The sequence below is a fragment of the Phoenix dactylifera genome, unplaced genomic scaffold, assembly GCF_009389715.1.
Source record: "Phoenix dactylifera cultivar Barhee BC4 unplaced genomic scaffold, palm_55x_up_171113_PBpolish2nd_filt_p 001088F, whole genome shotgun sequence".
Classification (NCBI taxonomy): Eukaryota; Viridiplantae; Streptophyta; class Magnoliopsida; order Arecales; family Arecaceae; genus Phoenix; species Phoenix dactylifera.
In genome coordinates, this window is record NW_024068435.1 from 62,654 (window position 1) to 75,375 (window position 12,722).

General features: G+C 38.3%; 1 protein-coding gene across 2 annotated transcripts in view; it reads left to right on the forward strand.

The window, feature by feature from the left end:
• The first annotated feature begins 7,045 nt into the window (after positions 1 to 7,045).
• Positions 7,046 to 12,722, forward strand: part of LOC103722593 (prolyl 4-hydroxylase 1) — a 68,005-nt gene continuing 62,328 nt past the window's right edge. Inside the window, exon 1 of one of the 2 annotated variants that reach the window (XM_008813199.3) lies at positions 7,046 to 7,325. Coding sequence is in view for 1 of the 2 variants with exons in the window: in XM_008813197.4 (XP_008811419.1) it covers positions 7,265 to 7,325 (61 nt within the window). In the remaining variant the exon portion in view is untranslated. The remainder of the gene's footprint in view (positions 7,326 to 12,722) is intronic. The other variant, XM_008813197.4, reaches the window with a different exon arrangement.

Here is a 12,722-nt window from a genome sequence, read left to right on the forward strand (position 1 = left end):
TTCACCAATCAACCTATTCCGTTGGTTTTGCGGGCTAACCAACCAACCTTTACAAGTAGTTTAACAAATAAAGAAAGAAGATTTAAACTCCTAGATGAGCAAATAAAACAATATAATCTACAAAGAAGAGTTTAGAAAGTATTTACCGCTTGTAGTGACTTCTCTCTTCTTTGTCAAGGATGCTTCACTCTTCAAGGGAGGATGGAGCTCTTGATGACTCTTTGAATCTGCTCAACCCCTTTCTTTGATTCTTGAATGAAGCACTTGGATGAAGAAGATTAGGGCACTTTCTCTTTCTTGTGTATTCTTTGATATTCTTTGGAAAGGATATCCTATCTGATGAATAGTGCCCCTTTAAATAGTTTTCTACCTCCATTGGACAAGCCCCAATGGTTAGAATTCAAAAACTAGCCGTTACTCACTGTTGGAAGGACAAAAAGTACATCTGCAGAACTAGCCGTTATGCTTCTGCCCGTGTTTGGGTCGGCTCAACCTGTTCTTGGGTCGACCCAACTTTCACTTGGGTCGACTCAAACATTCCTTGGGTCGACCCTCTCAGAATCCACAGAAACTTGAGATTCAGCCTTCCTTCACTTGGGTCGACCCAACCTTTCTTTGGGTCGACTCAAGGTTCAGTTGGGTCGACTCAACTTCCTCTTGGGTCGACCCTAACAGGGTTTCCAGAGAACCTTTTCTGTCTTCTGTTCTGTCTTGCCTTTGGGTCGACTCTCTCAGGGTTTGGGTCGACTCAAGCTTGGGTCGACTCAACTATATCTTGGGTCGACCCTCTCAGTAAATCCAGAGAACCATTTTCTGTCTTCTGTTTGAGGATCTTGATGTTTGGGTCGACTCATGCTTTCCTTGGGTCGACCCAACTCACTGTTCATTTGTGCTATTTTTGCAGAAGTGTGCCAAATGCTTTCTTGATGTGCCGGGGTCGACCCAATCATCCTTTGGGTCGACTCAATCCACACTTTGCTGCATCTCAAGGTTAGATTCATTCAAATAAATAATAAAATGTATCTATATCAATTTAACCAAATATACTGAGAGTAATAGACTTATAAATGAAGTATCGATTTAACTTATAACATACTCTAGATAATTGCTTGTTAATCATCAAAATAACACTATCATCCTCAGTAATAGATATCAAGAGAGAGACTCCATTGAAAGAAAAAGGGATTTTCACCTACCAAAGCCTCTCAAGAGTAAATACAAGAGAAAGAAGGAAGAAGTGCATTGAAGTCCATCCTCCAAATGTCTTCCTCGCATTCAAGGCTCTCTCTGATATCAGATCATCAGTGCATTCAAAGAGGAGACTCAGAGTTCGAGAAGCCCCTTCTTCCTCTTCCAAAATCTGTTTGAGGGCTTCTAAGTCTACATTATTTATATTGTTCATATTTGCTTTTTAAGAAGCTTTTTCTGTACTCTTTACAAACTGTTTTCTTGTTACTTGATTCAATCAGGGGATTGAATCAAGGTTGTTGAGGTTTGTTGGTGAGCCGAAGTTAAAACCAACGGTGTAAGGGTTCGATTGTGATCTCGAAAAAATAATTGGGTGGTTCTAGTCGGTGAGCCTGTGAAAACCGACCGAGTTCGTTGTGATCTCGTGAAAACAACAAGTTGGGTTGTGAACTTGTAAAACAACCGGCTGCAATCCTAGGGATTATAGTGAACTCCCAAGTGAAGCTTGGGGAGTGGACGTAGGAGCAAGGGTTAGCTCCGAACCACTATAAAACCTCTTGTGTTTGTAATTGGTTCATGGTCTCTTCCATCCTCTCCACTCACTACAACTAGTAATCTAATTAATCAGCCTGCAATAATATTAATTAGTTACTCATTAAGTTTTAATTTGCAATTATTACTTAAAACCCAATTCACCCCCCCTCTTGGGTTGTCTTCTTGGGCAACAGGCTGCCACCTCATTTTAAGCGGGAATGGCTGTGGGAGCTCGTTAAAGTGTTGCGTGCGCGCTCCTTTTCGAGGCATCGCTGGATGGAACGAAAGGGATCAATCATTAATGCTTTGTTTTCCGAAGCGGCTCTTATGACTACTTTGGTCTTTAATGTTATGATCCAGAAAGATCTGTTGGAAGAGCTTCTAGATCCGGCTATGCGGCCGCCCAGGTTAGCCGATTAGAGCCGTTGGGGTAGGCTATATAGGGCAAAGGAGTTGACTCCTAAAGTGTTGGGGTTGACTTCTGAATTGTTGGGGTTGACTCCTGAAATTCTATGGTCGACTTTTGAAGTCCTAGGATCGACTCTTGAAATTCTGGGGTTGACTCTTGAAATTCTGGGGTCAACTTTTGAAATTCTCGAGTCGATTCTTAAAGTGTTTGATGGTTGTCTTCTATTTGTAGCCTGTAATTTTTTGGGGTCAACTTCTGGAGTTCTGAGATAACTTTTCTTCACTTGGAGTCGACTTCTCCACTACAAAAGCTCCCAAAACACTTTAAATGCTTTTCCAACTTTGAGATTTATTCTTTTAGTTTTTTCATGCTTTTTTAACCTTTCAAACTTATTGAGCTCCCTATAAAATAAATTAACTACTCTAAGAACACAAAATCATCAGTATTATACATCAATTATCTTACATATACATACATACATATATATATATATATATATATATATATATATATATATATATATATATATATATATATATATATATATATATATATATATATATATATAAGTTGGTCTTTTTAGCAAGGGTTGCATATAATATTGTCAAGTATACATAGCAAATATTGCCAAGTGTGCATAGTGAAAGCCCACCACTATTTATTCAGCAAAAAATTCTTAAAATAAAGCCATCTATTAATCTTTTCATAGAAAATTCTATATGTTAGTGTTTTAGAAAAAATAAAAAAATCTAAATATCTTTATCTTATGTGCCGCATAGATTGAAGAGATATCTATTTAAAATAATAAATAGAATTTTAATTGAAAGACTTCTAAATTTTTTTAAAAGCTTGTCATCCAATAAATTCTTAGAATAAAGCCATCTATTAATCGATATGTGAGTGTTTCGAAAAAAATTAAGAAGCTCCAAATACTTTCATCTTTTGTGTCACATAGATTGCAGAGATATCTATTTAGAGTGGTAAATGGAACTTTAATCGAAAGATTTCTAAATTTTTTTAAAATCTTGCCAACTATTCAACAAAAAATCCTTAAGATAAACCTATCTACTGATCTTTTTTTGAAAAATTTCACATGTGAGTGTTTCGGAAAAATTAAGAAGCCCTAAAAACCTTTATTTTTTTGCGCCACATAGATTGAAGAAATATCTATTTAGAGTAATAAATAACACTTTAATTGAAAGATTTAAAAAAAAATTCAAATAAGAAAATACTGAGAGATATGGGAATATTGATAATAAATAGAAGGTGGGTAATGAACCCAAGAAGAATACGATAATATTAATGGAGGTGCATAAGTAGAACCAGTTGCTCCATCTCCTATGCTAAAAGATTCACATCATTTGCCACCGCTTTAGCAAGCACTAGGTCATCACCCTTCTCTTGTTTTCCGTTTGGATCTCAAATCTCTCCTTTTTTAGCTGCTATAAAAAAAAGAAAAAAAATCCTATTTTAATTCTATAAGTTCCTTCTTGGATGCTTTCTTCTCTGATGTATGTTATCATCCATTATTTGCTGAGATTTTATTCTATTATGCATGGATGGTTTGCTTGTTATAAGTCTTTGCTTAGATACTTTTTTTTCCTTCCATATGTACCATCCATTATTTACTGGTTAGCAAATAAGTTCTTACTTAACATCATCTCTTATTCTGGAATAGATAGTGTAATTCTTACAATATCTCTTCTTTTCTAATTGTGGGTGGTATATAATATTGACCTGTAGAATTGGAAGTATATTCTTTCTCAAAACCTCTTTAAGTTATCCTAAAAGAATGCTACTTAGGTAATATTAGCTATGCAATAGTCCAATATTCCACTATCATTGACAAAAATTATGGAACCATTTCAATTTTATTTTCGGTACAACGACAGCTCACACCTGTCGGGCATGATCGAAAAAAAGAAGATAATACAGAGGGTGAGGCACCGACATGTGATCAACTCAGGTGAAGGCTCTAGTATGGTGGGTTACGAATGAGACCACCCAGTTAGCCGCACTATTCACCTCCTTGTAGAAATGTGTAGCCCACGAGAGTCCACACTCAGCTAAGAGCCTATGAATATTGCGTGGCAGGAGATTGGAACCAGCATCGGATCTCCGACCCTGGATCCACCCGATTACCGTGGCCGAGTTATCCTCGAGAAGAATGTGGTCCGTACCAGCACCCGTCTCGCATAGGTCCCCTGCAGCCCTAAGCTCAGCACCGACTCTAGATGTGATGAAGATCCTCCGATCTCCAGCCGCTATTAGTCTGGTATCGTGGTCTTCAATGACGAAGCCCACGCCTCCAATACACCCTCGCCCACACAATCGTCAAAATTCACATTGAGAAGGCCAGAGACTGGGGGCTCCCAGTAGACCAGCACGATTCTAGATGCTGCAAGAGTGAGAGGGGAGCCCTAAGTTTCCTCGGTCGTCTCAAGGGATGATGGCGTGGCGATGCGGGTGACCTCCGCCGCATAAAGAAGAGCCTTGTCCACTATCGACCTCGGATGCGCTCTACTATCCTCGAAGATCCGGGCATTTATATCTAGCCAGCAGTGGTAAGCCAGGTAGGTAGCCCTGATCTTCGGTCCCTCCAAACCCGACCTCCGCGATGAAGTCTCCAGAAAGAGCAAAAAGCCTCGGTCGACGACCACCCATGTCGGGTGATGTGGGGGCCTGAGGCGCACCCTCAGATCTGGGCGGCCTTCATGCATCTAAGGATGACATGGAAGATTGACTCCTCCACCTCCGAGCAGTCTAGGCACTTAGGAGAAATATACATCCCTCGCCAGACTAGTATGCCTCTAGTAGGCAAACAACTGCAAGCCACCTTCCAGATGAACAAGACGACTCGTGGCGACTTTTCCTTTGGATGTATGTCTGCAATGTGCACATTTCTAAATTAGTTGATCTGTTATTATGAGAAGTGAATCATTCCTCAAAACATCTTACATTACATATGAGGCAAGTGAATTATTATCTCAATAAAGCAGGCAGAACTTGAATATTTTTCTTTAAAAAATTAAATTTTATTTTTGTAAATAGAATACTCCAAAATAAACTTATAACTTTTTAAAATATTCTATTCTGACCATGTCAAAGCCGTTTTGGAAGTAATGTATGAGGGGATGACATGGTCGGTTCCATGTGAATCTCTAGCTCCTTATTGCCAAATCTATCCCCCACTAAGAACGACCACCATCATATTCCCAACCAGAAATTTGTGTGGGGAAAGCCACCAAAAATTTGTATTAACTTAGAAAAATATGATCATAAGCATTAGTTAACGTGTTGCGATATCATTGTGAAAGAAAAAATGAGCTTCAATGCAAGGGTGCAAGTCTGATCCATAGTTTGCAAATCTCATTAATTTTTCCAAAGTTATTTGCTGGGATAATCTTCCCACCATCTTTGTCTCTCTCTGTGCCTATGTGTCTGAGAGAGTGAGAGTGAAGGTGGAGGTGTCAAACTACCACAGCAATATCTTATACATGATGTAATAAACCCAATAAAAAAAATGGTACGCTGCACATACCCATCCTTTCAATAGATGCAAACGAACACAGATTATCTGAAGAAAAGTGCCATTTTGATGTCAAGGAATGATATTGTTGATGAAATAAATAACTACATCTCGCAGCGGCACCTAGATGATCAAAAAATATGTCTAAGCTTTGACACAACATGCAAAGCTTCATCTGATGTTGTTGATCAAGAATTACCATATCCATTGGAGTTTCTTAACACTCAAATTCCTAGAAATACCAAATCACAAATTAGAAATAAAAGTAGGTACACCTATGATGCTATTAAGAAATTTAAAGATTGATAGCCACACGCTTGGAAACCTAGATAGTAGAGGGAAGAATAATCACAAGTTCAAATATTGGAGCAAAAGTTCGGACACCAAGAACGGTATTATCTCCTACAGAATCAAAATGGTCATTCATTTTGAAAAGAAGAAAGTTCCCATTGGAGGTCTACCATGCCATAACTATCAACAAAAGTCAAGGCCAAATATTAACCATGTCAGCTTATAACTCCTAAAACCAGTTTTCAGCCCTGCACAACTATATGTTACTTTATCTCGGGTAACATCAACTTATGGAATTAAAATATTGATAGATAATGACGATGATGCATTCCTTGGATTCACTTAACCCATAGTGCACAGAAAGGTTTTCAATAACCTTACCAAGATAACAAAATTATATAATATGTCAATATAAAATTTTATGCATATTATAGTTATTCTATTAAACTAAAATAAAAATACTAACAAACTTGAACTTTCTGTAGATCCATTGTGGAAATTATTACCTTTCTCAAATATCACATTATCATTAATAGTCATGTATCTGAATTAATGTATTAAACAAAGTCATCTATCAATGGTTTTTAATCACTCGCCATGTGAAGTTGCGAACATTAATATGATTTAAATTCTTCTCATATTCCAAATTATCGTTAATAACATAGCCTATATAATCATGGGACAGGAGAGCTAGCGAATAATGACAGGCTATATAATAACAACTTTTTAATTTATTATATAAACATTATAATAGTCTCAAAAACTTTATGTAATGATTAATATATAAAATTCATAGTTTATTTAATATAATATAACGATTATATATAACAAAAAATAAAATAAAAATATTTTTAATTGTTACAAAATATATTGAATATCAAATATAATAATTATATATTCGTAATTCAGTTTTAATTTAAACTCAAGCCAAGCTACGTACGTACAGTTTTGAAATTCACTGTAATTTATATTTTAGTCTGCACAAATGTTATTTACGCTATAACCGTATCACAATAGTTTTGACAAATTTATATAATGTTATAAATATAATTTATTTCCCTGATATGTTATTACCCCAGCAGCTTCCGAAAAGCGACCCCAGACCCAGAGACGATTGAGGCGACAACCGATCAACCCGTCCAACACGTCAGAGTGCTTTGAAAGCTCGAGACCCAAAATCAAAGCCCAAAAACCACGGCAAGGAAGTCGGTTTGTCCTCCCGGCGTGCATAAATCCAGCGGCGTCCTCCGAAACCTCTCGCCGCGCGCGAGAGAGAACGAAAGCAAAAGGTGACCGAGTCCGATCATTCGGTGATGAGTCGATCCAAGTACATCCTCGCGCTCCTCACCTTCGTCACCATCGGGATGATCATAGGTGATAATTTCTTCATATCCTCCATCTTGCATATTTATTGAAATCCGATTAGGTATCGATTAAATCTTCCAGGGGTTACGATTAGATGCTTTTGCACCATTGTTTGCGGTTAGTCTGAATTGAAGGTGTTCTTGTTTGAGTTCTAGCAGCGCTTGACTGGTGGAATGGTAGTTTGATTTGTTTATAGGTGCCATGTTAGTATTGTGATTGATGATGTATTTGATTTCCATTTCATTTCTGGAGTGGGATACAAATGCGGATAGCCCTCATTTCAGTGGGATTTGATGCACTTTTGGATTAAAAATGCTATTGGAACAGCTGTTGTGGGGGAAGTATATGGTGGAAGTTTTGTTCTTGATTGACCTTGCCACTTCTGAAAAAGATGACTTAAAAGGATGGGGATAGTCATGCAGGATGGTGATAGGTATAGAATGAGACATTAGATTTTTTGGTTTTAAGATAATTATTAAACTCCTGTAGTGGGGAGTGGGGGGGTGTTCGCGACCTTCTTCTTTTGCTGTGGAAAAGATCCGTCTCTTACTCATTTTACAGTTAATATATAGGGTGTTTGGAATAAAAGGCTTGCGGAAATGAAGAGCAATATCTTCTTCAGTAAGGGATGGTGAAATACTAACAAGGACACTATTAAAGTGATTTAAACCAAAAAGAGGAAAAAAGCAAGACCCTTTTAGAGAGAGAAATGGTTGAAAAGTGGTCTCGATCATGAAAAATATGAATGTGGGCAGCTATAATAGGAAATGGAGAGGAATCAAGAGAATTAGCAGTCAAAGATGGAAACATAATATAAGAGATATAGATAGCAGAGAGAGAGGAGAAAGACATGGGATCATCCAAAGGTCATGAATAGAATGAAGAAACTGGTTCCTTTGGGATATTAGTTCAAAAGAGGAAGTGCATTTTGAGAAAAGGAAGTTGGCATACTGAATATTCCTAAAATAATCCTGAAATTCAAAACTCTCATTTTGAATATGTTAGGATGGGAGTCTACGATGCCCATTAGACATAAACATCAGTAAGATACATGGAGGAGGCTGTCAATGTGAAATATTTATGAGTGCTGTGTGGTTTGGGATTTAGAAGAGATTTGGGAAAAAGAGTATTAAGCTAACAAATTTGGGTTGGTCAAGAAATCCTTATTTTGGAATGTTTTGATGATTTTCTAGAAATGTGGGAAACATTGCATGCAAGAAAGCTCGCTTCTTTTTTCTGTATTATAAGAAATGGAAAAGAACAGTCCATGTCAAAAACGTAGGAGTGATTTAGTGGTTAGGATTTATGAGAAAATTAGAAAGATTTGTGATGGAGGGAAATGATAAAAGCAGGGATCGTTGAGAAAAGCTGATATCTTTCCCTTTTTATTACAGAAAATTGTCCATGCAGAAAATTAGTGGTGATTCATGTGTCAGAAATTGTTCATTAAAATATTAGGAAAGTTGAAAGTATTGTGTGTGAAAGAGGGATCACTTCTTTCCATTTTATTTATTACCGAAATAAGGAAAAAATATTCTAGTGAATAAGTTTAATTTATGGGTCATAATTTAGGAGTAATTTAAGAAAGGAAAATGCTTTAGAAGTTCATCTGGGCACAACTCTTGACTTGGCAACTCCATAATTAACCGACCTTTTGTATTTGGCAGCAAATCCATGAGTTGCACCAATCCCATCTTGCCAACAGGCAAGAGAATCGTTTGTCTGCATATAATGGGAGCTTCCTAGCATTACTCTTTAGTAAAGTATAGGATAAGAGAAGCAAGCCAACAAATTAGTAATGAATGGGAAATTCACATTTTGTGATGATGTATGACGATCAGGATTCTCTCTAGTTCAGGCCTCATTTGGAGAGGTCCTGTCTTGCAATCATGCTGTTCTTGTATTGCTTGATGGTTGTGATTGTAGTTGGTCTACATAGTACATGAGGCATGATGTCTCATGCTCTTCATGGGGCCATCTATAGTTATAGCTATTGTGCAATACATGGATAGCCATGATTGTAAGATTGCGCATTTCCAATCGAGCCCCAAATTGGAGAGTATTTGAATCCAATTTGTAAGTTGCCATTAAACCCCACATCAAGCAATTCAAGAAGCTTGCAATGATGATTGGGCCTTTCGATTCTAAATCTAAGAAGCATCGTGCGAAGTCCCAAAGGCTTTTGATCCAGAGTTGCAATGTTATGTTTTAGAATTGTACTTGTGTAGGAAATACAATTTTGACCATTTGGAGACCCGAGTGCATTAGAGTAGAACATGATCCTGGTTTTTGTGATAACATCGGGAAGAGATGGTGCTGATGGGGAGATTTCAAGTGGAATGGCATAGGTAGGGCCTCAAGCTAGAAGTGGAATCTTTGGAGAAGGAATGTGGAACCATCCTGAATCGTTTGATTCAGAGCATATTGAGCCATGCTGGCGGCGGGCTGGGACAGTTCTAGCATTCAAAATGAGAAATCGATGAAGGAGGAAGAGAGGAGGAAGGAAAGAGAGAGAGAGAGGGGGAGGGCGAGAGATGAGGCTGCCCGAGGGCCGTAAAGGGCTAGGGAGTGGCACGGAGGGGTGGAGGAGGGGCTCCACCCTACAAACCCTTATTTTGTTTGAAATAGGGGTCTGTTAGGGCCTCTTTTTTTATTTTGCAAATTTTTAAGTGAAGTCGGCAATCCTCTTGCCGACTTCACTTAATATTTTGAAAACAAAAAAGTGGCATTTTTTATTTTGGAAATATTAAGTGAAGTTGGCAAGGAGGTTGCCGACTTCACTTAGAACTTGTGAAATAAAAAAAGAGGGCCCCGACGGATCCTTGTTTCCAATGAAACAGGGCTCTAGTCTTCGAAATAGGGGTCCAGAGGGCGGAGCCCCTCCTTCTCCCCTCCGCGCCACTCCTTGGCCCTCCACACTACTCCCTGGCCCTCCACGGTCTGTCGGTGGTCTCCATGTCTCTCCCTCCATCTCCCTCTCCTTCTTGCTCTCCCTCCCTCTTTATCTCGCTTTTGCTCTCTCACGTTCTTCCTCTCCTCCGTCCTCTCTGCGGTGTTGGGTTGCACTGCACCGGTCTTCACTGTCTCTCTCCCTCCCTTCTTCCCTCTTCCTCTCCCTCCCTCCCCGCCTCTCTCTTTTTTCCTCTTTTCCGTTCTCCTTCTCCTCCGCCCCCTTTTCTTTGTCGGTATGGGGCCCGACACGGTATAGCATGGGGGTGTACCAAATCGTGCCTGTTGGCCAATCAGTACAAGCCCCAATGCAGGCACAACGATCTTTGCTTTTGAGGACGATAGGAGGGAGCAAGTAGTTGGATAACTAAATTTGGGCTATAGGGAGCATATATTATTTATGGAATCTCTTGAGGGGGGTGATTATGGAGATAGAGAGGTAGGAGCTTTTTGGGTTTTTGTTAGAGGGGTGATATGTGGGATTGTGTGGTTAGGTTGAAGGAATAAAAAGAATGTGGTTGGGGGATTAGATTTAGGTATGGACGGTGACACAGCTCTTGCATCATCGTATGGAGTTCAAGGATTGAAAAGATTGAGATTTTTGTAAATTGGTGAGAAAAAAATCAGAATTTTGCTCTAGAAAACCCTTAATTCACCTTCTGATCTTGATCTTAGTCTTGATTCTTAACTTTTGGTAAACCGGAATAGGCAAGGGACATGTTAATCAGTGGGGTTGTTCTTATTCTTTTAAATGGGCCAATTTTGAATGAGGTGTTGGAAATTAGATCTGACACTACTAGTATGGTGGAGAGCATTAATCTTTTATCCTTTTTAAGTCACCCCTTTTCAGTAAACAGATACCTCCAAATTCAGTCTCTAATAAATGTTCAAGAGAAAGAAGTGCATTAACTAAAACTAGGAGTACATTTATTAATTTTTTAAAGTACAATGAGAAGTGATCATTGTACAATGTGGAACAAGAAACGACTATAGTAAAAGAATATATAAATATTTTTAAGAACATTTGTGGATGCTCCACTCAACTTATAAAACCTTGCTGTCCAAACTCATACCTGGACATCCACCTGTACCTACATCTACTTTATGCATTTGTTTCTGAAGTGGTACTTGCAATAAACTACAACTTTTCATTGTGGACCAGTATTCAAGGTGAGATTGTGGGTCATGAATTTTGATTTATACATGAGCTACACTATTTTAGAGTGCAAACGGAAGATGGACTATACACAAGGGGTCACAAGACACCTATCCATTGGTGGTGCCGCAGTTTCCTTCCCCTAAGCTGTTGGCTAATGTTGAAAATTTCACAAGAACCACTATGTAGAACTTTGAAGATTGAGCTGAGAGAGAGGGAGAACCCTGTGCTATACTTGTGGTTAATCTGGGCAAAACTGCTATATTTGTCCTAAAAAGAAGGGTTACTAACGAAAACAAATTGCGAAGGATGTGGAGTTAAAGGAAGAAAATAGAGATGCTTATGCAAAAGTGTTACTTGAGGGAGATGCCTAGTGAATCAAATTTCATACAGAGTTGTGCATGAGCAGCTTGATCATGATTGGTGGAGATCTAGTATCTTAAAGGCACAGAGAAACTGCCATGGGACACTTTAGAATATTAATACTGACAGTGGTAGCATGGCAACTGTGGTCTTTGGCAAGCTACTTGAGGTACTCAATTTGAAAATGGATTGCAAAAGGCACTCATACTATTTTTCCTGGTTTGACATCCACAAGCTTTTTGTGGTGAAGCATCAAGCCATGGTTTGTTTTTTAATCACGTAAACTTTACACTTAGAAGGTTTTATGTGATGTGATTTCCATGTCCACTTATCTTATTAGTAGATCTGATTTTATCTCTACAATTTAAAACAGTTTCTGCAGCTCTATTCTATTTGGCGCTGCATTAGTTTTAATGCTGAGGTCCTAATTCTCATGTATTATAATTGTTGGTGGGAAAAATTCACAAACAAATTTTGTTAAGGTACTAAATTGCTTAAGTATTTTGCAAGGGAAGAACTTAATTGGTAAAATGTTGCACTGTCAAGGATCTGATGTTTGTTATAGGGATTGTTTTTGTTATAATATTTGTCCATTTTAACTAAATTATCACTAAGCTTTACCTATTGAAAGGTATTGACATTGGACCACTTCTGACCTGGAGTCCTTTTTACTTTTTCCTATTTTTTATACTTTAAGAGACATATATCGCAAGGGAGCTGGCTTCTGTGTCTAGATGAAAATGTTTTGTAGAGGGGGGGTAGAAAATGGGGGGTGATAAAATGTGTGTGTGTGTGTGTGTGTGAGAGAGAGAGAGAGAGAGAGAGAGAGAGAGAGAGAGAGAAGCCTACTAGTAAACCTTAGAGGGCTTTAACAAGCCAAGCCCAAGAGCTTCATTTGATGTTGATCAGGCCCTTGTTGGATTTTTAGTATCATCTTG